Below are 26831 nucleotides of genomic sequence, written 5' to 3'. Positions count from 1 at the left end.
ACCAATAGGCAGGTGTCAGTCAGGACTCATCCCCCCCACGGTGCAGGGTGCTGTACAAACACACAGGAACTTGAAACCTAATCAAAGACTAGATGAGGTCACTTACTATCAAAGGCCAAGATCATCTTCTCCTGCGGAAAAAAGAAGAGGATGAGGATCTATTTCCAGAAACACCCCACCACATCATCCCATTAGGGAGCAAGGTTCACAACCAACCCCTGAAGAGAGCACCAGGGCACACCCCAAACCAAACAGATGGCAAGGGATCTGTGGGAAGCCAGGACCATCTATGTGAAGGCTCTATGCCTCCATCCTGGCTCCGCGATCTATGGCCCCAATTCCTGGGCCCCAGATGCATGGGGACAACAGCTTGTCTTCTTTTCTAATTCCCGTTCATCCCCCGTCCCATTCCCTCTTCCACTTGGCCTGACCAGTGTCCATCTTGTCCCCAAAATCATGTGGAGAAGCCTTCCAAGTGTCCGGGGCTAGGGGGAGAGTCAGGCAGTTCTGAGGACATACCTGAACCTTCTTCCATCAGCAGCAGAGAGAGCTATGTGCATAGAGTGTGAATCCAAGGAGCTGGCCCTGGCCCAAAAGGAGAGATGAGGTGGAGTGGGAGGATGGTAACGGTAACCAGCTCACGTACGTAACTGAACAATGTGCGCAGCTTCATAGTTCAGCACCATGCACACCTCTGCCTACTTCTAATAATGGGTCAAACCCGGGTTACAATCCTTGCTTTGATCACTGCTTCCTCTCTGGCTGGGGGCAAATCACTAACCCTTCCTGTCTCTATTTCCCCTCTCTGACAAGAGAGGGTGATGCTTGCTTACCTACCTCATCCGGCTGTTGGAAGGATTAAAGAACATTTGCAAGGTGCTCCGGACACGACCAACACTCGGAATGCGCGAGAGATGATAATTACTAATCCCAGGGTTGGAAACCCATTTGAGAAACATTGCAGTTTTATTTCCCAGAAGCTACAGCTGCAGAAAAATACTTGATGTCTTTCGTTTACTTCTCTAGCTGTGCACCAGCATCATATTGTCAATGATCTGTGCACAGTTTTTGCATCCTCACTGTGCACATCATTATGGCCCTTGTTCAAGAATTCAGTGGTTGTTTCCCACTGCCACTGCAAACAAAAGGACCCCAGGCAGTGTTTGTTAAATCCTTACAGGAAAGCTGCTAGTTTCACAAGAGATCACCAAGGTTCATTAAGGCAGACTCACTTTAATTGCTGCTCTGTTATACCATCCGTGTACATTCACTCCAGTGCATGAGAGTTATCCCACAATGGCACTGAACAGAATTACAAAGCTCTCTATTCCAGACCATTTTTTAACATCGTATACCATAAATGAGAGCTATATTTTACCCCTTTCAAATGCTGACATGTTGAAGAGCTGGCTGTCCAGATGACATCTGACAATAAGTAGTATGAGATCTAAAACTATTTAATTATCTGCTGGACCACTCCAGAAAGCCCAATATGCAAAACGAAAACCTCTTTATCACACCCTGTCACTAGTGAAATGATCTCCAATACAATGACCTAGTGGTTGGGCACCTGAAAGAAGTTCATATCTCAATTAAAAAGCCTGATATTCCCAGCGCCAAATCTAAGTCAGCAGAGTATTTTTTGTCCTTAACTGCACTGACATAGAATGCAAAGCATGCATCTATATAGGGAATCCCACACGTTAATCAAAAGAGAGGAATCTGTCTTAGGTCATCAACTGCATTATCTTTTCACTGCTGGATGAAAGGGGGAATTTATAATCTGCATACAAGATAAAAATCAGTGACCCATGCAGTTATAGCAGAGGGCAACTTCCAAATAACTTTTACATACTTTGTCGTGTCTCTCCAGCTGCTTCCCTTCTCTCCTTTGATTTATCATTTCCAAAGAAACATTTCACTCGGGCATGACAAGATTGTGCTAAAATGCGGCATTCCCATTCTGCCCTAGTTAGGTTCCCATATTTCCTTGCACTGACACACAATAGTCAAGGGTGAATATTGCTCCCTGAACCTTTCTTCATTACTCCACAGATTAACTTTGCAGCAAACAGGCCCCATACAAAAAGTGGCGTTTGCCCCAATTTAAAAAACTCCTTCGTCAAGGACCTGTTCCAATGAGTAATTTCTGTTGCCGCTGGCCCAGATGGCGTGCAAGTCAAACACCATGTGATGTCGGAGTCCCACTAGGTCTCAGGTCTCTTCCAAGTCCACTCTGCTCAAGCTCTGCTATAACTGCCATGTACTTAAATTCATTCGGTCTGTGATTAAAGGTCTCCACTAATCCATAGGTCTCTGAACGATCCGTCGCATAGAAAAGCTGCACCTGATTGGCTATGCATTGAGCTTCAGGGACATTCTGTAAGGTTTAAAAAAAGAAACAAAGCGCTTATCAGAATAGTGGAAGTGTTAGTTACGACATTGAAGTGAGTTCAGAAAAGCTCTGCAGCTTCAGAAAGGCTGCCAACGGATCCCTCTTCAGTCTGCATCTGCTGTTACCTTAGCAAACTCCCTACTCAGCTCCTAACTCACTTCAAAGCCGTTCTAGTTTTCCAAAGCTCTCCGCAAACCTGATCCATCTTGTCACTGACCTACTTACCTCGGTGCTGCTCCCATTAACTTGGTCTCCTTATATCTATGCATTGCAGGAACCACAGCTCCACCAAGCCTCTCACGCTCCCCTCCCGCCAAGCCTCTGACTATCTTCTCTTTAATTCTCCCCTCCCCTGCTAGTGGGGACTTCCTCCGTACAAGTGTTCAGTAATAGTGGGTATTAAACACAGCTGGGCAAACAATTCATAACAAAGGTCTAATCAAACACAGTTCTTACACCAGTATAAAGTTCTGTCACTTAGGGGTGAGATTTTATTTTTTATGGATATAGTTATACCAATACAACCCCTAGCGTGGACCCAGTTATACTGGTATAAAAGTGCTTTATACTGATATGGCTTATTCTGAAGGTGGCCACACACAGGTTCCCGAACAATGAGGTATTCCAGTATTTCCAGGAATGGTGTAGTCCTGCCCCCTCCCCGCCGCCAGTGTGACCTTCCATTTGCAGCGTGAGGGAGATCACACACATGGTGCACTCAATGTTACACCAGAGGGGGTAGAGTGACATGCTCTTCACGGCTGGTTTTGTCCCAGTAGTGGACAGAGGACAAACCACCCCAACCAAGGACTGCCTGGTTTAAAACCAGACATGTGGTCTCCCTATTTATTCCCCATCCCATATGGGAATAAGCTATCCTAGTATAAGGTACCTTTACATCAGGATAACTGCATCCAGGCTGAAGTGCTCTACTGCTTTAACTATACGGATGTAAGTTGCAGTGGTTCAATTTTATGTGTAGACATGCCCAAAGAGAATGACCAATTTCATCTGCTTGGAAACTATTAGAGAAAAAGTCTGATTTTCTTAATTTTATCAATCATATAACATTATTCAAATTTTCTGCTTTGGAGCAGTTCTTCACCAACATTCAATAGTCAAGCTATGCTGGTTCATTTTGATTGGACTTCCAGGTCACATGCTTCTATTCCCTGACTGGATGAGGAACTAACCATTAAGCTTAACCAACAGCGATATTTCTGAATTAAAAATCCATTTCTCTTGAACATTCTCCAATTTAAACATTTACTATTTCTATGAACATCTGTGACCCAAGAACTTCTTGATGCCAACAGACAAAGGGCACAGAGTTTTACAGAGATCCCCTGGGTCAGATATATGCATAATAATTCACTAAAGGGTGGCTGCGAGGTCTCTACTGAAAGCTAGCCCACTGGACATCATAATCACCGTGAAATGTATGTACGGTTAATATTTAATGAATTGTGTCTAAACTGAAAGTTATATTCTTAAGGCAGGTAATCAGGACGTCACACGTCCCAGACAGGTTCCTTTCATAGCAAGAGGTAACAGATGGTTCTCTCTCCATCTGGTCATATGTGCATTGAGTATTGTAGGTCTCACAATGGATGCCTGTTTATATACCTAATGAAATGCTAATAAAGAGATTGTGAAATCTTCAAGAGAGGATATTTGCAAGAAAAAACAAACAGCAGCAGGGGATCCTGTTCATCAGTAAAGACAGCAGAATAAGGTTGTAAAATTAAGTTTATGAAAACATTACAGAAAGCAGAGACAGATTAAACAAATTCTTTTAAAAATTCAGACAAACATTCACTAAAAGGTTTTTATTTTGAGTATTTGCTTTGCTCTAGTATTAAGAAACTTACATAAAAATATAATTCACAGACAGAACTTTGGTAACATGGAGTTGAAATTGGAACTCTATCAATAACTCAAGGGGAAAAAATTCACAGAACATTGGGGTGAATGAAAATCATCAAATACTGGAGGAAAGGAAAACGTGCATTATGTAAAACATCACAATTTATTTTGCTGACGTGTGGCAGCATTAAGGTATCTACATTCATAGATTTTAAGACCAGAAGGGACCATTAGATTATTTAGTCTGATGTCCTGCATAGCACAGACCACAGAATTTCATCCGGTTACCCCAGCACTGAGTCCAATAACTATGTTTGCCTAAAGTGTATCTATCAGAAAGGCATCCGATACTGATCTGAACATTTCAAGAGATGGAGAATCCATCACTTCCTTTGATAGATTGTTCCAAACAACATGAATCGACCTCAGTGCTTGCCCTTTAACAGCCATTACATGTACTATTTGAGCTATCCAAGTGGCAGTACAGCCTCACTCAGGGGAGGTACAGGGAGAACCAATACAGACTTAAAAAAAGGCCTCCTGATTTATCCATCGGGGTTACATTTTAAAAAGTTTGTTTTAACATTGTTGGAAAGTGCCAACTTTTTTTAAAATATTATTTAAATCCCTTTCCCTAAGAAACTGAGACTCTAAAATTCTGCACTTTTCTAAATTATCCTTCTGCATTATGTTCACAACGAGAACAGGAAAAGAAAATTAGAAGCAACATAAGCTGCAATCACGAGACATGCTTTTGGAATTTTTCTGCCTTTCCCTAGGTTTATTATTCAATGGATGTCTGTAGAGTTCTTTAACCCAATCACTTTAGGGGAAGGAGGGAAAAAGAACAGCACTTCTCATTTAGAAAGTCACCTGATGATTCTGTTTAGTGTGGCTTTACAGGATTGAGCTTTTAATTGCCTTTAAAGAAATACCAGGGTATCAGATCTTAGTATAAAACCAAGGCAACAATATGGGCTTCTCTTACCAGGAATTTGGAGTCCATTTCGGCTGTCATTAGTACTATTCCCTTTTCCTTCTGGAGTTCAGGATAATGGTACATGATCAAATGGCTAGAGGCAGTTTCACCTTGGGTCTGCAGGAGATAATAGAGAGACTTCTTAACCGTACCCTAGAAAAAACTCTAGATGTATTGCATATTTAATAGTCTGCTAATAAAGAATCTGAATATCAACTGCGTGCATGGACTCACTCATTCAGAGTTCCCACTCTCCTCCTAGCAAGGTCGAGAAGCAGTTTTAATGAAGAGTCAATTATTTTCACTTCTATGTGTCACAGTGAGTCACGGATTCATAGAGTTTAAGGCCAGAAGGGACTATTAGATCATCTAATCTGACCTCCTGTATAGCAGAGACTATTTTTCACCCAGCTACTCCTGCATTGAGCCCAATAACTTGTGTTCAGCTACAGAGTAACTTCCAAAAGGGTAACCAGTCCTGAGCTGAAAACAGCCAGAGAGGAAGAATCTATCCCTCTCCTTGGTAGTTCCTTCCAGTGGTTCATCACTCTCACTGATAAAAATGTGCACCTGTTTATCATTTGAATTTGTCTAGCTTCAGCTTCCAGCCATTGGTTTGTGTTCTGCCTTCCTCAACTAGATTAAAGAGCCTGTTAGTACCAGGTATTTTCTCCCTTTGAAAGGATGTATATCCTGTAATCAAGTCACCTCTCAGTCTTCTTTCTGATAAACTAAATGGATTGAGCTCTTTAAATCACTCACCGGCAGGCATTTTCTCCAGCCCTTGAACCATTTTGTGGCTCTCTTCTGCCTCCTCTCCAATTTTTCAACATCCTTTTTAAAATGTGGACCCCATTACTGTAGTCAGTCTTGGTCTCACCAATACCGTGTACGGAAATAAAATAATTTCCCTACACGCATCCTCACTACTCCCATTTATAAATCCAAGAATTTCATTAGCCCTTTTTGCCACAACATCACATGGAGAGCTCACAGTGAATTGCTTATCCACTGCGATCACTACACTCTTTTCAGGGGCACTGGTTTCCAAGACACAGTCCCCAAGCTGTGTTCCACGCTCCTAGATATACATCTTTGCATTTGGCTGTATTAAAAGACATTTGCTTGAATGGGTCCATCTTACCAAGCGATCCAAATGGCTCTGTATGACTGCCTTGTCCTCATCATCATCTATCACGACCCAAATCGGTGTGTCATCTGCAAATTTTGCCACCAGTGATTTTATATTTACTTCTAGACCACTGATGAAACCATCATGCCTAGAACCACTCCCTGTGGTGCCCCTCTAGAAAAATCACTATTCTATGACAATTTCCTATTGAAAACTACTTTTTGAGGCCTGCCGTCAGCCAGTGCTTAATCCATTTAATGTGTGCTTTATAGATATTGTATGGTACGAATTTTTAAATCAGACTGCTTAAATCAAATGCCTTACGAAAGTCTAACTATATTACATCTACTCAGTTATTTTTATCAACCAAACTTGTGATCTCCTCAATGAAAGAAATCAGGTTTGTTCGATAAGCCCTATTTCCCATAAAACCATGTTGACTGACATTAATTATATTCCCATTCTTTATCAATTGAATCTCATATCAGCTTTTTCCATGATTTTGCCTGAGACTGATGCCAAGCTATTTGGCCTATAATTACCCTGATCATCACACTTGCCTTTTTGGAAATTGTCAATTAAGCACTCTTCCGAACTTCCCTGATATTCCAATGTTTATTAAAAATTAACATCAGAGGACTACCGATCTCATCAGCCAGCTCTTTCATTACTCTTGAGTGCAAGCTACATGGGCCTGCTGATTTAAAAACATGTATCCCTAGTAGATGTTTAACATCCTCAGTCACTAATGCACCAGAAAGTACTTCATCATTCTCATGTGATAGGAGTACATTATCCTGCTTCTTTACAAATAAAGGCCAGAAATATTTAATGAGCACTTCTACCTTTTCTGTACCATTAACAGTTTTACTATCTACATCTAGTAATGGGCCTATCCCTTTGCTAGGATTTCTTTTGTTCCTAATATGCTTAAAAACCTCCTTATCATTGTCCTGGGCCCTGCAAGCCATGGATTTTTCCCTGATACTTTTAGCTTCCCTTATCAATTTTCTATCCTTCAGATTTTTTAATTTGCATTGACTGCCATCTTTCCCCCTTTTTCCATTTGTTATATATTGCTTTTTTATTTCTAATTGCTCCCTTCACTTCACGGCTGAATCAGGATTTGCTTTTAGCCAAAGTTGTCTGGTTTTTTTAATTGTGGAATCATGGTTTTTTGGCCACCTAATAAATTATTTTTAAATAACTCCCAATTTTCATTCACATTTTTCCGTCTAAATTTTTCCCCTCAATCAATTTCTCTCATAATTTTCCTCATCTTTGGCAAACTAGCCCTTTTGAAGCACCAAGTTATATATACTACCGCTGGGATTTTCCTTTGTTTGCCCATATTGAATGGAATCAGGTCACAATCACTGGTTCCTAGGCAACCACCAACTTCCAGTCCAGAGATTAATTCATCTTTGTATGTCACAATGAAGTCCAAAATAGAGTTCTCTCATGTTGGGGACAATATCTTTTGTGTTAGTAAAGGAAAGGTCTGTTCTAGATAATAATTTAAGTACATAATAAATAGGTGTCAAGCAAATTATAGAGAGAAGAGAAATTGGAAACCCCATCTAAAATGAACAAGAATACTTATACTTGTATACAACAAAATCAATCATAGAGGGGTTAGAAGCAAAGGTCTTTATAGACATTTTATTTATGACTCAATCATTTTCATAAGGCAGTATATATAGAACCAATAAAATGCTAGAGAACTGTTTAATGTCACCTATATTAAATTATATGATACCACTGAAGGGTCCACATATCTATAAACTCTACCATGGAGTCAGCAGAATTGACAACATTTTTACTATTTGAGAGTCAAAGGCATAGTGCAAAAATTGGAGAAACAATGACAGTGAGAATTTCCATGTCTCTGGTACTACTTTATATCCTATTTGATGAATTTACTGCTGCAGGTGGTCAAAACGTAATCATTCAATTTTATGTTTATATAGCACATTTCACGTTCAAGGATCCCACAAGTATTTAGAAACCATATACAGGGAACATGTCACTCACCGATGAAATGCAGCTTTCTCTGGGGTCAACAACAACCAACTGTTTTACAGCATACATCTTTTGAGACTAGGTAGGGAATACCCTATCTAATTAAAAACGGAGAGGCTATTTATAGTCAGCATCTGAATCACTAATCAGAATTAACTTCTCTATTCTTGCAAGACATACCATGGACTTTTTAGTAGCCATAAACTGTCAGCACTTTGGTTTGAAGTCCAAAAAGATGGCACTTACAGCAGTGCAGTACCACCTTGCAGTCTGGGTTCAGTAGTTTTATCTGGAGATAATGATCTTGACCTCCTTTGTAAAGTGCTTCGAGATCTACTAATGAAAAAGCACTACCTACGAGCTAGGGATTATTACAGCTGTACCACCGTAAGAGTGCATGATGCTTCGCTCCCAAACTAAATATTGTCCTCCGGGCTGAGGACTTTACAATTTAAGCTAGACAAAGGTCAGTGAATGATGATAAACTGCAAAGGTCACGAGAGAAGCTTTCGTTAACTACATTGTTCGTCCCTTGGATCTCCCCGCACTTTCTAAACTAACTTATTTATTAAAATACTTTCAAAGGCTAAAAGGAACAAAATAAGGCAAGATGGCAGGAGTGGTGGAGGGAACAGCCAAACTGGAATGCAAATGAAAAGAAGCAACTCCAGAAAAGACTTGAAGGAAGAGGGAGGCACTCTGGACCTCAGGGGTGTTCTGCTAATAGGCGGAGTTAAAGAAAGCTTGTGGGAGGAGACGAACAAGGGATTATCAAGTTGTGATTCAGAGGAATGAATGTCACAGACTGAATCCTTGGAGGTTTCCCATCCATGTACTGAGCCAGTCTCAGCCTGCTTAGCTTGCCAAATCTGAAAACAGGAGCACATGGAAATGTAACGGCAAGTCAAAGAGAAAAATCCCATGGATGGAATTTAAAAGGTTGGGATAATTTTCTGGACTCATATGCACAGGCTAAGAGAAGAGCAGTCAAATACGTCATGCATAAACTGATTGCTGGTGGGTGTGTGAAAGGAAACTTTGCTTAATTAAGCAGGCAGACAATGAACACTAGGAGAGGGCTGCAGAACACGACAGCAGATAGACTAGCTGTTTGATTGGTATGGCAAATCTAATGGAATAAAAACAGTAAGGGCCCACCAAACATCTTAGAAGATTACACCTCTCATTTACAACACTCAGGAGAGCTACATGATCACAGAACAAGAATGCCTCATTTGAAATCATGCACCAGCACTATAAATGCTGCATTACATGGGGCTGGAGGAAACTGTGCAAACTATTGCCTGGTATTTTATGGAATGATTCTGCTAAGCGGGGTTTTGTATTTTTGTTTAGAGATTGACATGTCAGTCAGAGTCTGATACAGCTGGAGTCTCCAACCTAACCCTGGACAATGAGAAAATAAAATAAAATAAACCCACCTGAATGTTTATAAGCGTGGTGAAGTGCACTTCTGTCCCTGACCACTGCCCCACAAAAAACTCATAGCCTTCTTTCCTGGGCAAAGCACACAGGAACTGCAGAGAAAAGACAGGCAGCGTTACACGTGCTCCCAGCCCACATCAGAGTAAACTGGCATCCCCACTGCATGAAATGGGACCTCACAGGCAACACTGTTAGAAGTCACAGTAGGGAGGTGGTTTTGGAGACAGAATTAGGCCTTGTCTGCACTGCGGGTGGAGTGTAGGATACATGTAGCTACGAGTTGCAGTGAAAAGCAGGCAGCATTGACATTGTGGTGTGTAGCTTTGCGCCGCAGTGAAAGGAAGTTGCTGGAGCCTTTCCCAGTGGTGGAGAAAGACCCCAGCAGGGGTTAGGCAGTGGGACACGACACTGCTCAAAACAGCAGTGTAGACAGGGAGGCACTGCTTTGGCATATAGACAGCCATGTAGGGTACACACTCTAAGGTTCTGGTATGTCTTAACCGTACCTGCTTAAGCCGTGCCTCACCATCAACACTATTTATACCCACGCTAGGGGGGCGTGCAGTGTCTGTATTCTGCATGTTGCCGTAAGGAGCGTCAGTGTAGACATAACCTTAGAAGAGGTCCCCACGCTCAAAGGCTTGGGTTGAGCCTTGTTTGCAGGGCAGCGTAGGGAAATCTGCACTGCTGCTTTGCATCTGCTTTGTGGAGAGAACAGGCATCAATCTTCCGGCAGACAACATACCAGCATTACATTTCCTAGTGTATAGTTTTGGAAGCTCAGATTGAAAAGAATCAATACCCTAAACTTTACTGTGTTATCAGAATCGCTTGATTCACTGCCACGGAAGGGACTCATGGAGGATGTTTGATACTAGGGTTCTGAGACATTTAAAACTAGACAGTGAACAGTACGGTGCAATCAGACAGTGGCCTAGCACTCCCTGAACTCTTGTTCTTCTCCCCAGATGCTGCCAGGAGGGAATAACGGCAGAACAGGGTCGAGGAGAGGTGGGCAGCTTTCATACTTGTTTCGTTTTTCTGCTAACTCTGTCCCACAGCAACTTCTCTCTGGAGATTTATGGTCTATTTGGCTTTATAGGCCTCGGCGTTGCATGTGTAACACTATCACTCACAAAGAGAAAAGACTACATGGGACCCGAAAGAGAAGTGAGACACCAGACCATGTGCTGATGCACTGGGCTCTCTCTGCAGCAAAACACAGACAAATATAAGTTATTTCCCAAACTCTTGGTAGCCTTCACTGTAGAAAGCCAAATAAATTTGACCTTGCTCTCAATAGAACTGAACACATTCCTTATTAGTGAATCAAAGCGCTGCAACCTCTGCCTGTCAAAACACAAGAATATGCCTCTTCCAGAATAGTGGATCTAGCTATGCATGAAGCATTTCACTGCTGTCTTTGTACAAACTGGGACTGTGCTAGACCATGCATCAGTGCACAAATTCCCATAAAGGCATGTACTTTACAATGGAAAACAATACTAACAACCCATTGTGGGAAAATGGGGTCAGATAATGTTCTTCATCTGTTTTTGTTTTGTTTTGGGTTTTTGTGCAGCTTAATCTCTTCTACGCAACAGCACACTCCCTTGCACAGGTAGTCTTGGAATCACAATGCACAAGGTACCAACAAACCCATGTCATAAACAACTGTTCCATATCTTGGGCATTCCTTTCATTTCTGGAAACAACCACACTGAGGACCCACACCCATTTATTCCCTGGGTTGTCATCATCCAGGAAGCACAATCTTATCTGGAATGAAGATCATTTATATCTACCTCAAAGAGCCTAGCTACACACACGAACACAAGCCCAGCAACTACAGAATTACAAGATAGCGTGTTCCTTAATGGAACTAAAATTTAACTTCAGTGCAACATTAGCAACTTATAACAATACAATTTTGTCCTGAACATCTTTCACCCAACCTATATCTCAAGATGTTTCATGGACATAAGTAACACTAGAGTATATTTTGTATTGATAATAATACTAGTAAGCACTTAGATAGCTTCACTTCCATCCAAGGATCTCACATTGCTTTAATTAACTCTCAACAACCTTACTACCTGGGAAAGTGTGAGTATTCTTATTGTAAAGGTAGGAAAACAGAGGTTAAGAGTCTTGGATGAGCTCCCATGGTCAGGCTCAGCTGTGGACAAAACCTAAGAATCCTGGTTTCCAGTCCCTTGCGCTAACTGCCAGGCAGCACTGCCTCTTTCATTACTAAAAATAGTGATATAAGAAATGGGGGCAAATCACGTCAGTCAAAGGTCAAAACAACAATGTATTTGTACCGACGTGGTTATTCAGCATGGAGTTTGGGGCGTTTGTCCTGCCCTGTGCACCTCCTTCAGCAGCAGTGTGGGGAGAAGCCTGGGAGCAATCCAGTATAAGGTAAATAAATCTGCAGCGATGCAGATCACAGGGTGAACTTGCCAGGAGCAGAGAGAGCAGTAAGACATGCAGCTGTACAGAAACTGTTACAGCGGTGAAGGATTCCATTCCCCATGGAGCAGCCCTGAGGAAAGCCCATTGAACTGGAAGGTATTTGATTCACCATAGAGCGAATGTATGAAACACTTCAGGCCTGGCACAACACCAGTTTCACTCAATGGAAAGGCCCCCAGGAACGTCAATGGTGCTCAGACCAAGCCCTCAGCCATAAGGCTAATAAAGTAAGGAAATACATTAAATAGCATAAGCAAAGGGGATAGTTATGCAGTAGGGTCAATAAAGCTGGCAGACAAGGCTAGATTCTCCACAGTGCGGCGCGCAGAAGATTTAACCACATGACACGTAATAAGGTGAGTTATGTAGCTAATCTCTGTGATAAAACTAAGCTTGGGAGACTGGTTGGGGTGCAGATATAGTTGTAGAACTCCTTGTCTGTTATATCCATACTGAAATGTTTGATAGATATGAGCAGCCTGCTGTCTTTGCCTGACCGCTAAAACAAATACTAGATCACCTGGCTTTCACCAATGAAATTACTACAATTAATCTGAAGAGGAAAAGGTCAAAAGTTTATAAACTTCTAGTCTAATTTCTGGGTAGAAGAAATCCATTAAAGCTGTATATGCATGCAATATATATCACACTTACTGAAGGACAGTTCTGGGCACGCTTCCACATTAAATCAAATGTCTCTGCCTTTGGAGAGGAAACAAGATCATTTAATTAACTTTCAATAACATAAAAATAATGGATGTATAGTTATAACTCAGTCACTCCACTAACCTTTATAGGGTTCAACTTTCATCGACAGTAGGTCTCAAGTATGCAAATATTAACAATTAAGCAACAGTTAGGCTGCCTTAATTGGGAAGTTTTGCAGAAATGAGCCAATGGGAAGTTACAGTTAGCTCTTAACTGTACAAGTACCATCAGCACCACTTTTAGACAACGCTGTCACTGGAAGCCAGTGACAAACTCTTAAAATTCAAAGACTGTGTTCCTTGAAAAAGATCTACATTTAAGACTTATGCCACATTTATTTTTTTTTAATATTGTCTCATTGGAGTGCATGTTGCTTTATATATAAGCAAAAAGGCAGGTTGCTGACGCATAGTAATTTACATTATAGATTCTCTTCTGCTCTTCATTACAGTACAAGCAACATTATCATTCAAGTGAGTCGTACAACATGTTTCTGTTATACAGTTATATTTCCCTCACAAATATATTTGTTCCATCATGCTGCATACATGCCTTTGCTGCATAACCATTTAATCTGGTTCAAGCATTCCCCTGTATCCTTTCCCTGCTGTTTTCTTCGCCCCTTTGTTGTGTCATATGTTAATATAGATTGTAAGATCTTCAGGGCAGGAGACGTGTTGTTCAACTGTACTGTGAAGCTCCTAGCATGCTTTTGGGCACTGTACAATGATAATTCAGCTTCCAGACAACAAAAACGGCTGGATACTGAAATTCAGTTGCTTTCCTAAACAACATGCATCATGCATTGCTCCCCTACTTATACATAATCTGGTTTATATTAAACTTTTAGAATCATCCACAACCTCTCAGATAAATAGGGGATGTAATATATATAACCAAAAGCTTTTTGCTCTTCTGAGATATACTCAAGACAGTTGGAGACAAGTATTATTGTCAATAGTAGTAATCTCTTTAGGTATATATATTTTATACTACATACAAAAACTGTGTTAAAAGGACATTAAAGTTTCAATAGACCAGTGCTCTACACTGCTGTGTGAGAGACATGGGTTTGATCTCAGTGCTGCAGAAAAAAGGTTGATATCATAGGAATTAGCAATTCTGAAAGTCAACAATTGGGAAAGTATGAAGACTATTCATTTAATATACACAAGGGGTTTTCTCCAAAGACCACTGAGGTCAATGGAAGCCTAAGAAGCTTGGCTTTCAAATTACTAAATTTACATGTAGAATTATGGCCAGTCAACCTGGGAAGGAGGCTGGGTTTAAAAACCTTACTTTCATTAAGTGATTGTTGTTAAAGGTAACAGATGTGGGAGAAAGGAAGCTTGTATTGCAAAAAACTTTTTGTGCTGACCTCCATGGTGTGCATTTTGTTAAGGTAATTACTTACAGGAATAACTGCATAAACTGTATCTTTTGCAGAAAAATATTGGTTCCAGATCTATAAGAAAGAAGGGAAACCAAATATGATTAAGACCACAGACAAGCATCCAGCACTTAATATTAACACTTAAATGAATACTTTTATCAACTAATTTTTTATTGTAAGTACATCAGGGCAGGGACTATTTTTTTCATATACATTTGAAAGGTATAATCTCATATATTATGTTCCAAAACTACTGGTTTCAACCAGACAATTGCCATAAGCAATGGAGTCACAATGGTGGCCCACAGTTTAGTAATGATGAGAAATGCTTTGATCCATGTGACTTTTCACAGCACTGCAATCAGGCAAAAGATTATTTCTGAGTAATGAACGTACAAGATCCCTCCCATCAGAAGATAGTACTTATATTTTTAATGATTCTCTGTATTTACATAGTGTCTTTTTTCTAAGAATTTCAAAGCATTTGATAAAGTTGGCTTGGTACTATTCTTTTCATTATGCATACGGGAAAGTGATTTATAGGACTAGCCGAAAGTCACTAATAAAGTCAGTGACAGTTAGAAATACACCCCAGCCTCTCAAAACTCTTTTCTAACTGCTAGACAATACTGCCTCCATATAATCCTTGATATTTAATCAGAATCTTCAAGGCATTTAAAAAAATGACATCTAGAAGTGTGGTGTGACCCCTAGAGATCATGCATACACAAGCATCCTCTTATAGATCACTGCCTCACAATCTGATGAGCAAACAGAAAAACTTTGCTTGAATTAGGCTGCCTCAGAGATGTAGAATGGAAGCAGACTGTTAACAAGATAAAAGGTGAAAATAAATTGCAGTGCAATGCCTACAAGTGCATCAGGAAAACAACCTTCAATCTTACTATTTTTAATAAAACTTCACTTCCCTCCCCTGGCCCTAAGCATTGTTACCACTAGTGAAAGACACCAGACTGACAGCCATGGAGACAGCTAAAGGGTTTCAGTTCTTCTAAACTGCAGCACAGGTACAGCATAAGCAACATTAACTTCCTGCAAGATGCCCCAACCAACACACTGCAACTCTGACTGGAGTTGGTGAGCAGGCAATTCAGTCGCCACACTTATTCAATTGTTGGACACTACACCAGGTGCACTGAAGGCAGTTGTTGATTGATCACGTCGAGATATGAACTGCTGTTCTACACAAAGATGAAAGGTTCCATGGCACATTACCTATCCTGAGACAATTCTTTTAAATGTTTGGCTAAAAGAGATTCCTTTATTTTCACAATTCTTCTAAGTACACATTCCAACCTCACACATAGAATACTAAAACGTGAATTCCAGAATGATGCTTAACATTTAATTCTAAAACATCCATTTAAATGCATTACCTGTTTTATTTCCTCTGGTGTTTTCTCTTTCACCATTTCAACATTAAGTATTGAATCAAGTGTCTGCAACAGAAAGCACAAAGAATTCACAATGAAGGCAGTTCACCGGTATGTTACAAAGGAAAATTCCAGCCTGCAGAGAGTTCAGAAACTGCGTCTCATTTTAACCATAACTTGGCACACTTAATTGTCAAAAAAATGGTAAGTCATAAGATAGTCCTACGATGAAAAGAAAAGGAAATATATACCAAGCTGAGTAAAAGAGTCCATTAGGATACATGGCAAATTTTGGTTTCAGAAACCTCTAACTGCAACAAGACCCACGTGCTTGTAATATGTGTTGTGACCTTTTCCCTTTCAACCATTATCTGCATGTGTTCTGTCAGTAGCTTCAAAATTTTAAACAAAGAGATTGCTGGCACTGAAATATTAACCATATTATATAGTCCCTCTGCAGCATCTCCTCCGATGGAACTAGGAGAGGCATCAATAAGCTCTAAAGAGAGCTTAACTTTTTGTATCAATTTCTGTGTGCATTCAAGAACGATCCTCAGAACACTACAGATTTCCAATATTTCACTGAGACAAGGATAGAATTTGAATCCCTTGAACTACACTGGGATTTTAAGACTTCAGGACAATTCCAGTACCAAAAAAAAAGTCCTAAAATGGGACAGAACACAAGGAATGTTGAATTCTTGCATCCCATACAACAACCGGCCTAAGGATAATGCAGTGTTTAAAATAAATCTCCATTCTTGATTCACAGGCACACTATAGCTAGATGTTGAGGTCCATTTTATCTTACCTTATCTTTTGTGAATCCTTCCTTCGATGCCTTTGCGCCCAAGGCTCCTGCCTAAAATTAAAAATAAGTCTTTAAAGTTTTAAGTTTGTTTTCATGTTATTTGTACTGCTAATATCGGTCAAGCATAATATGCTGCCCACTGACAAAACCTTTCGTGCATATGCCCTGTGGGTGGAAGTGAAGAAACCAAAGAACATATCTATGCAGTTAGCAATCTTGTATTGCTAAAGGGGCATTGACAAGGCCTCCAGGTTTTCTTTAACATAAGAAGATCACACCAACTGCACTTTTCCTCTGCTTTGTTCTTCAAGCGCATGGAGTATTACAAATAAACAAGAAACACAGACATTAGGGAAGGAAATATCTTCTAAGACACTCTGTCCATCCTTGTAGCTAATGGTTTGCCCATTGCTTCAAAACGTTGTCTTTTTAAAGAGTCTCAAACAATGGTGATTCCAGCACTTCTCTTGACCTCTATACACACAAAGTAGTCTGCTGCGAACGTTGTTTGTCAGCAACCGTCTCCATCTTAACTGGTACAGAAAATTATTTAACTACTAGTATGGACAGGACAAAACTAGTTTTAACACTTTTAAAGCAAGCAAGTATATTCCAGATCTAGTAAAACAAGATTTCAAACCATGCTCACTGTAACAGTGATGAAAATGAATTTGGGAAACCTTTTACGAACAACCATCGGCAGCAACTGGTCATCTACGAGTATAAAAAGGACCTCGGAAAATTTTTTCTCCATATAAGAGATAAAACTGAAAATGTTTCCCATCACAAAGCCTAAAGTTTGTTTGGTCAATTTTATCCTATTACTTCTGGTTATACGTCTAATTCCTCTCCCTTCTTGGTCTTTACATCTTCAAATACTTACAGGAAGTTAAGTATTCCTGTAGTCCTTGCTATCTAAGCTATACATAGTTCATTTTGGAGCTGACACAGCAAGGTATTTTAGCATAAATAGCCTCATTGACTTTAATGGGACTACCGACGTGCTTAGAATTAGGCACATGCTTAAGTATCCTACTGAATCAGGGCCTACATCGTTCCTCACAGATCAGTCTCTCCAGCCTCTTAATCAAATAGCTGATGATTTCCATAGTTCTCATATCTGAATTCCTGAATATGTCCATGCAACTCAGGCTCATAAAAATGGAGTAACCCACCAAAGTCAAGTCCAAATGTGATGCACCCAATGCGTGAATGCACACAATCGTAGCACTCTGTGTGGGGCTTTGGTGGAGCAGTCAGTATTTAAACAATGTTCCAGACTTAATTTGGCTGGAACAGAAAAGTGGTTTCAGGATCATAGGTGGTTTTCTTTTTAAAAGGTAATTTAAAGTGTAGTCCAACAACCCTGGCAGTGCACTTTAGACTGGGGTATTGAGTGTATTGCCTTAGTCTGGGTAAAAAGTGCACTGATACTTCATGCAAAGAAAAACATTGTAGAAAAATTAACTCTGCATTAGTCTTCATGCCCACCAAGAGAAGGTGGTGTCCCTGAAAGATTATAGAGGGAATGAGAGGTAAAGATGCTTAAAACGCAATTAACTTAGATAAAATACTGGATCAGGACAAGTAAACAATAAGCAGAGTAAATTAATGTGAATTATAAATTACAAAATCAATATGCAAACTGCTTAATCACTCCACTTTATTATTGGTTCAGCATCAGGTTGGGAAGAAATATCAGAGGGGACCTATGGAGGACCAGTCCAGAGCCAATATTACTCAATGGTTTGTTTCATTCATAAAAAGAGAATGAGAGTATGTCAACCGAGTTGGACCTCATGGATCTGGGACTGATCACAAACACTCTGAATAAGATTCAAACACAGCATTTAGTAACAGCAATATCACCATTGGGAGCAAGTACCTGACTTGCATATTTGCAGTGAGCCTTGCGCTTTCAGGCACTATAAAAACAGTGAACGGGAACATTTTGAATTCCAGACAATAATTCCCATTCAATTTCAAGCTAATTTAAACATGATACTGAAATGAAGTTAACCTGAGTTATACACAAAATTGGTCTTGCCTTTTCTTCCATATATCTGATAAATTCCACTTGCTTGGAATGTCCCACTGGCTGCTTTTTCTGTTCACTTCGTTTCTCCATGCGGGATTCAAAAACCTCTGGATTGGATCTGAAACAAAATTGAGACTCCTACTACTTTTGAGTGGCTACTACCATTTTGGCATTTTAAAACTTGACTTTCCATAGCACAGATTTCTATTCTCGGTATTTCTAGTAGAGGAGAGAAATCTATTTACCGCTAAACTGATTAAACTGAGGCAAATGATACCCACAGATAAATACATGCAGCTCCCATGGTCTAAACTGAGACTTTTGTGGCTGTATTTGAAGGCTGAATGTGTTGGCCTCAAACACAACTCAGTTTTAATAAAGACATAGCCTCAGGCATTCTACAGCACAGCACTAGAACAAGTTATTTCAGACAAACGATTGTCCAATCAGATTAATAAGGACACAGGGCTAGAACCCAGATGCTGGGCATGGTTGAGCTTGCAATAGTCTGTACCAAGGTCAAATCTGGGGCATAAACTACTAGAGCTTTCCAGTAATTTGCTTGGACATGTCAAATGACAGTATCAAACGACAGGGTTTGTAACAGATTTTGGGTTGGGGGCTGTCTAAAAGCCACATAACACATTTTTTGGTGATTACAAAGACCCTCCCCCCACCCCTTTGTAACACAAACAAATGAAATAATCAAGACTCCCCACTCACCCCCCAATGCATGACATAATAAAGTGCTCGGCCCCCCAGCCAGATCTCCCTCCCTATTATCACCACCTCTCCCTAAACCCCCCCTGTGCCAATACCAACCTCAACCTCTATCTACTAATACCTACCTGCCCCCCATTGCTACAATACCTGGAGCTCGAGAAAACCACGTCCCAGGCTAGGCTCTGGAGGGCCCCCCATCTACTGCACCCCGGAGCACTTGATCGGTGACCCCCCTCCCTAGCCCCACAGCCCCCCACGTCCCTCGGAGCCCCAAGCCCCCCGCCCCCGAATCCTCCAAACCCTGAAGGCTCCATCTGCTCCCAGGAGACCCAAACTCTGGGGCCCTCCCAGCACCCCTGAACCCCAAGTCCCTTGAAGCACCTACTCCCCCGAGCCCTATTACCGCTGCTCCCCATGCAGTCAGAGCCCCATCGCCTGAGAACTCCAGCCCCATCCTCCCAGGGCCCCCGAGTGGGCCCCAACCTCCAGGGGTGTCCCCCCCGGCGGTCCCCATCCCCCAGGGGTGGCTGCCTCAAAGGGGTCCCCCTCCCCCCGGAGACCCCCTCCCCCTCAGAGGTCCCCTCCCCCCCCCCATCCCCCAGGGGCTGTCTCCCCCACGGCAGCCCCCAACGGTCACCTCCCCCCCCCGGGGCTTCTCCCCCCGCCCATCCCCCAGGGTCCCCCCCGCGGCCCCCGCACCTGCGCAGCGCCTGGATCTTGTCCCGATACCGCCCGTAGAAGGGGTTCTCCTCCAGGCCGGGCTCGGCCCCCCGGCTCGGGCCCCGCGGCACCGCCAGCAGCCGGGCCTGCGGGGAGAGCAGGCCCAGGGGCCGCAGCACAGCCCGGCTGCGCACGGCCAAGGCCCCCCGGTACAGGCCGGACACTTGCTGCAGAGCCCCCGCCATCGGCGCCTCAGCCCCCCGGCTCCCCCACATGCAGCAGAGCGGAGCGCAACCCCCAAACCCGGCCGGCTCCGCCGCGCGGCCCGCGCACAAGCGTTCCGGGCACCAAAGGTTCCGGGGGTGGGGGGAAGGGCTGGGGGGGGTTGTGAGGAAGGGGGAGGGGAGGTGGGATGAAATGGGCAGAGGGAAGAGGCCAGGGGCTAGAGCGGGGGAGATCTGAGTTAGGTAGCACATGGTGGGAAGCCCAGAGTTTAGGCACCCGCTGCCTGGGTGACTGGGGGGGGCGGCACCTGTAGGGTGCTGTAGGGTGACCAGAAGTCCTGATTTTATAGGACAGTCCCGCTGTTCAGGGCTTTGTCTTATATAGACCCCGGTTATCTCTCCCCTCCACCCCCTGTCCTGATTGTTCACACTTACTCTCTGCTCACCCTAGCTGGGCGCAGGGCGCACAGGGCAGTAGAAACCGCTCCTGTCCCCTCACACTTCATGGCTGTCCCATAACCTACCACGTGCACATGGTGAACCGGTGACAGAGTGATTCTGAGGCGGGGAGAGGTTGAAAATCTCTCTCTCCCCAGGCTAGGGTGACTAGATATCCCAATTCGATAGGGACAGTCCTGATATTCAGGGCTTTGTCTTATATAGGTGCCTGCCGCCCCGCCTCCCATCCTGATGTTTCACACTTGCTATCTGGCTACCTTACCCCAGGCAGAAAACTACAGGGTTAGGCCAGGGGGTAAGATAGCCAGCGGCCTTTACAGTCACATATGATCAGTACAAAGCCAGAGGCTGCTGTCAGGTTATGTCTGTGTATGGGGTGGGGGGAAGCTGAATAAGTAGACTTGGAAGGTTTAGATTATCATCGGTAACTGTCAGTGGATGTCAGTTTCACTGAACACACTGGCAGCCCCATGAAAACATATTTCCCCCAATAACCATTGAAATGTATAGCTAGGCACAGTAAGCAAAATGCTGCTTTAGAACTCACCGGAGTTTGGTTTAAAGATATTTACTGGGTATGTTTTGACATGTGATGTGCACCACAGTGTTTTAACGGGTGTAAAACTTTAACTTTTTGAATCTCAACATCTATTGCCATTAAATAATTGCTTTCCCTCCACCTGTGAAAATTTAAATTAATAAAAAATAAAAAATGCTTAAAAATAATTTTGATGGATATCAATGTTTTTTTTTAAAAAAAATTCAGCCACGCCTGTCAACACCCCCACACTCTGCTGTGCATAAATGTTCCAGTGATGGAGCAGCCCTGCCTTTGGTGCTAGCTGGAGGAGTTTTTGTCTTTGCACAGAGAAGTCAAACTCCTGTATCAGTTTCACTCCTTTTAAAGGGATCTTTCTGACAGGCACCATATGGATGTATTTGATGACACCAGTTTATATTCAGCACCCCGGAGTGCCCTTGGATGCCCCAGATTGATATTCTAGCTCCGGCTGATGCAGCAGCAACCATTGTGTCATTGTGAGACCTAGAATGCTGAGCTGCTGCAGTTCTATTACATCAAAGGCACCAGCTGTAATCTCAGTGTTTGTGCCTTCACTCTCTCCTTTCCTCCCCTCTCTAGCACAGGGATGGGACCCAACACAGACCTGTGATAGCACCCACACCTCTTCTGAGAGCTCCTTGTGGGTAAACTATGATTATCCCCAGCAGTGAGTACCATATTTACTATCGGAAAACTAATGATCAGTTTTCTATTACCTCCCTAAAATGCTCTTCTTCTGAAACCTCAAATAATGTGTAAGTGAAAGGGGCTAGCAACTAAGATCAGCTTCACACATCCATCCTGCAGAATACTTCTTACAGTAAAAATGCAACCTCACTGCTCAAATTAGTACAATTGTTATTTTGTGACAAGCTTTAAGAAATGCCCCCGACACCCAAACATTTGGAAGGTCACATTAGCAAGTGATTGTCTGAAGAGGTAATATTTCAATCCAAGTTCTTTAAGCATCTATGGATTTTATTAGCTTTAATTATGAACTGCAGATTAGATTTGCTATGTTCAAAAGGCATTTGGTAACAGCCCAGACATAGATTTTAAGGCAAGAAGGATCCATTATGCTCATCTACCTCAAGCTCCTCATAATACAGGCCAGAGAAGTGCACCTGTCAACAATAGTCTACGTATATTGGGCCCGCCTCATGATGGGAAGCAGTGGTGGACTAGGTGACCTCGAGGTCCCTTCCAGCCCTACATTTCTAAGACTATACACAGAGCAGATGGGTTTTTATTTTTAAAAATTTCCTAAAGGCTTTTACACAAACTGCATGTTCAGTCATAATTGGCACTTTCGGGATTTGAACTTGGCTTTCCAGATAAGCAGGGGATTGTCTAAATACAGACTGGTATTGGACATATTGGACTGGTTTAATCAAAGGTGTTACTTAAAACAGATTTAGTAAAACCCCAGCAAAAAGGCTGTGTGGACACTTCAGTTTAACTCAATAAGAAACAGCTGAACTAAAGAAAGAATGCGCAGACAGGAGGGCTACACCAGTTTAAACTGGTGCTCATTTGTGTGGGGCAATCACACACGTGTTTTCAAGCTGCAATTTAGATCCACTCAATGGATTTGAGTCAGCTTATATTTTTAGAATAATACTCAGGTGTTGCTTGAGAACCCTAGCCTCAAACACCAAGAGCCACATATACAAAACAGGTGCAGCTGCTAAAAGATATAAAGGGACAGACCCTGTACAGACCCTTAAATATGACTGGTTATTTGAAGTCCTCCTCAAGTTGTGGTCTTAAGACTTCAAGATACAGAGAATCCACCAACAAGTGACCTGTGCCCCATGCTTTAAAGGAAGGTGAAAAAACCCCAAGGCCTCTGTCAATCTGCCCTGGGGGAAAATTCCTTCCCGACCCCACATATGGCGATCAGCTAAACCCTGAGCATGTGGGCAAGACTTGCCAGCCAGACACCCAGAAAGAATTCGCTGTAGTAACTCAGAACCCACCCATCTAACAGCCCATCGCAAGCCATTGGGTATATTCTCTCCTATACTTAATGGAAATGGGTTAAGAAAATCAAATGACTGATAGATGCCCTTAGTGTCATTTATAGTAGGATAGCTCCACAAAGGCCCTAATCAGACTTAGGTCTCCCGTTGTGCACAAACACATTAATGGACATGATCCCTGCACCAAAGATCTTACCATCTGCTCTTGCTTTTCAGGTTGGCTGCCTCTCTACTTCACATGCCTAGGGCTGTGTTACATCTTTATATTCAGTAGTATGTTTTTCTTTCACTGGAAGAAAGTCATCCACCGGGAGCAACGTGCAAAAGCGTGGGTCGAGCTGATGAAGAGCGAAACATTCTTCCCCAGTGCAATAGTTCACTGGGCTAACAAGAGAGCTCATTACGGGATTAAAGCAGAGGTATGCACTCCTGAGTCCAGCACTAGCCCAAAGCAAAACAGCAAAAGCTTTGACAAAGAGGACAACACAGGCAATGATGGAGCTTTCTTCCCTTCCCTCACAGGTGTGGGTTCATACAAACTGGTGTTTCAGGAACTGCCTTGCGCTCGTTCACTCTCCAGCCTGCCACCGCTGCTCTATCATTCAACCTCTTATCCTTTTTCAGCCATTCCATCAAGGACTGACCCATTCATCTCTCTTCCTGACTTCGTTTCATTAGAAAATGGGAGATGCCACTTTGGTAGCAGCCAGTCTTCTTGTGAGATATAATTCATCTCAAACCCACAGTGGACTGTATCATTTGTGATGGGAACCAAAATAAAACATGGACTTTTGAAAAAGTCAAATAAAACACGCTATTGTCCTCAGAATACTTTCAAGGCCACCTTAAATAGGCTTCCTTTATTATTCACAAGACAATTAGGGGCTGCAGGGATTTGAGGGAATTAAACCTGAATAACCCCAATTTCAACTTCCTATATGTACATCTCCACGTAGGGTTAAACCTTCTATTTGATTCCTCCTCAAAACTCCACAAAAGCCATTTGCTCATCTTGACATAGTTTGTTCTGCAGGTTTGCGACAGTCTGACTAGTACAGAACACACTTCCTCTTATTTCCATGTCCAGACTCCTGACCAAGGCACTGAATAAAAAGCAACTGAGAGCTTACCTCAGCAATTAACTGAGCTGCAGACACACTTCCCCTTTTGAGGTTTAATTTTAAAACGTTTTTTTCAGCCACACATACAAAACTGCTTTGGCGTTTTCATCTTTTCACCCCACATCATATATGCATCCAGCCATAGCTGGGGTTAAGGGTGGCAATCCATGGCAGAGCCTTGTGTGGGTAGTTTAATTATGGAGAAAATTTCTTTAAAATTAAGGTTTAAAACCCTGGTTCCATTATAAACCAGGAGTGAAACCTTGGCTCCAATGAAGTCACTGAGAGTTTTGCCATTGTCTTAATACAGCCAGGCTTTCAATTCTGGATATTCAAATTCCCTCTACCTTCAGCGAAGGTTAGGAGAATAGTTTGCCCATCAAAATATGCATGGTTAATGTTAGATTGGAGCAGAATTCTCCCCACATACATTATGGATAATTTCCTGAATGTTTTAAAAGTTTGAGATCGCTGGAAAAAAGTGGGTTTTTTAAATGAGCTCTCTCTAATTTGAAAACCAAAAGGACGATGCTTAATTTTGTCCATATAGGCAAACTTGTCCATAATCTTTTTTTTTTTTAAAGTATTCATATGCCTTTCCATCCTAATCATAGAAGACAATGCTGAAAGAATTGCCTCAAACATCACCACCTTCCATGTTGAGTACAAGATGTATCTCTTTGTTCTTGTCTTTGATAGAGAAAACAGCAGAGAAATTAAGTCAATTTTTCTCTTGCTTGGACAGGAAAAAGGGAGAAAAAAATTACACAATGTCGGTCACATTGCTTAATGGACTTCTGGAAGGTACTCTGATACTATGGCGATGAGGGTGGTATAAGAACCTGAACAGAATAAAAAAAAAAAGTCATCAGTACCTATGTGCTAAAGTTGAACATTTTAACACCAGGGAAAGGGAGGCTGATCTCAATTTTTTATTTTATCTGCTTATCACTCTAGTATTGTTTATTCCACACATGATTTAATCAAGTACACACTACAAAATGAAGTTTTTTATTTAGATAAATTAAAGTTATGTTACATGACGACATGTGCAGAGAACTCAGTAGCTAAAACCAGCTTTAATTTACTCCATATACAGATCTAAAAAAAGGCCTCTCTACATTTCCAAAATAGATCCAACTTTATTCAAATAAATCCAACATTTCACTTATTGTACAGGAAAGGTCAGGTAAACTAAAATTAACAAAATGGTCCTTATACACAGCCTAAAAATCTGAGTTTAGTAAATCTAAATTTAAAAACAAATTAGCAGGCAAGAATACAACATACATGGAAACTAAACTACAAAAAAAAAAATCACTGCAAAACAACTTGGTAGTTAATTTACAAGTATATGATTGGTTGTTTTCTTAAGAATCCTGGATAGTAATTGGCTACACCAATGCAATGCTTCAGTACTAGTTTAACAAGAGAGTCCAGAGGCTTCTCTCACATAGATATCCTGAAACAGGCGAGTCTACAATCACTAGGTTAAGAATGTGGTGAACTGTTTAAAAGTCGATTTTAGAAGCCCAGTTAATGAAGTGATGTACCTTCTCTCCTGTCCCTTTCCCACTGCTCAGAAGCAACCTTTTTCAAACTTCCACTGCTGTCAAGACCTCTGCCAGGTCCACTTCATCTTCTTAAATCCACATCTGCTTCTCAGACTTAACCCTTTCCTGCTGGGGCTTCCACTAGCCAAGGTGTAAGCAAGTTTTACTGGTACTTCTGTGGCAGCATCTCCTTTTAAGTACTGCATCCTAGTGAGCAGGGATGGGCCTTTCTAGGGTAAGTAAAGAGTAACTACATTGGAATCCATGGAATTAAACACAGAGAAATTAGAATTCAGGATCCAGGTATCTTCCATGAACTATCCCACTGTTTTATTTTGGAAGAGCTGTTCTAGTTGAGGGGGTGGGGTGGTGGGGAGCACTAAGTCTCATGGCTGGCAGAACAGGATTCAAAAAGCCACACCAACTGTGTCTAAGTTAGACTTTCTGCCTTGATTTCTCACCAGGGCCAGATGGTGAGAATGTAGATCAGCAACCAACTTTTTAAACCAGTCATTTTACCATGCTCCGTGCAAACCTAGGCAAGTGGTTAACATGCCTGCAGCTACCAGGGGCCTATGAACACTAGTGAAGACAAGGACTTTGGACTATCAGAAAAAGTCTGCTGGCGCCTTATCTAACAATCTAGGCCAGCATATGGTCTGATAACATTGGCTGCAAGTAGTACGAGTTTCGAGCAGTTGGATGTGGAGCAATACTTTGAGATTAGGATGGCTGCCTGCTGGCCAAAATTAAATGAAAAAACTAGTCAGCAATGAACACAATTACCTGTACTTTTAAATGATCTTATTTTGATAAATGTATTGTAGGTGTTCATTCCGTAATCACAGTCAGGCTGCAGACTCTGTGCAATGCCAATTAATGACC

General features: G+C 41.9%; 2 protein-coding genes across 2 annotated transcripts; one reads left to right on the top strand and one right to left on the bottom strand.

Annotated features, from left to right (window-relative positions):
- Nucleotides 1–947: 947 nt before the first annotated feature.
- Nucleotides 948–20349, bottom strand: ATPAF1 (ATP synthase mitochondrial F1 complex assembly factor 1). Its single transcript, XM_067567847.1, has 9 exons — nucleotides 20085–20349; nucleotides 18672–18780; nucleotides 16625–16675; nucleotides 15817–15879; nucleotides 14441–14491; nucleotides 12973–13020; nucleotides 9837–9932; nucleotides 5250–5357; nucleotides 948–2380 (listed from the first exon to the last, which is right to left on the bottom strand). The coding sequence occupies exons 1-9, from the start codon at nucleotides 20318–20320 to the stop codon at nucleotides 2180–2182; spliced, it is 963 nt and encodes a 320-aa protein (XP_067423948.1). The 5' UTR covers nucleotides 20321–20349; the 3' UTR covers nucleotides 948–2179.
- Nucleotides 20350–23613: 3264 nt separating this feature from the next.
- Nucleotides 23614–24000, top strand: TEX38 (testis expressed 38). The gene has a single exon (XM_067567817.1). The coding sequence runs from the start codon at nucleotides 23614–23616 to the stop codon at nucleotides 23998–24000; it is 387 nt and encodes a 128-aa protein (XP_067423918.1).
- The last annotated feature ends 2831 nt before the right edge of the window (nucleotides 24001–26831 follow it).

This window comes from Emydura macquarii, unplaced genomic scaffold (genome assembly GCF_026122565.2).
Source record: "Emydura macquarii macquarii isolate MOO-44397 ecotype Brisbane River unplaced genomic scaffold, CSIRO-AGI_Emac_v2 contig_2805, whole genome shotgun sequence".
Classification (NCBI taxonomy): domain Eukaryota; kingdom Metazoa; phylum Chordata; order Testudines; family Chelidae; genus Emydura; species Emydura macquarii.
Note: the sequence above shows the minus strand (reverse complement) of the source record. Positions and strands in the feature narration are given on the sequence as shown.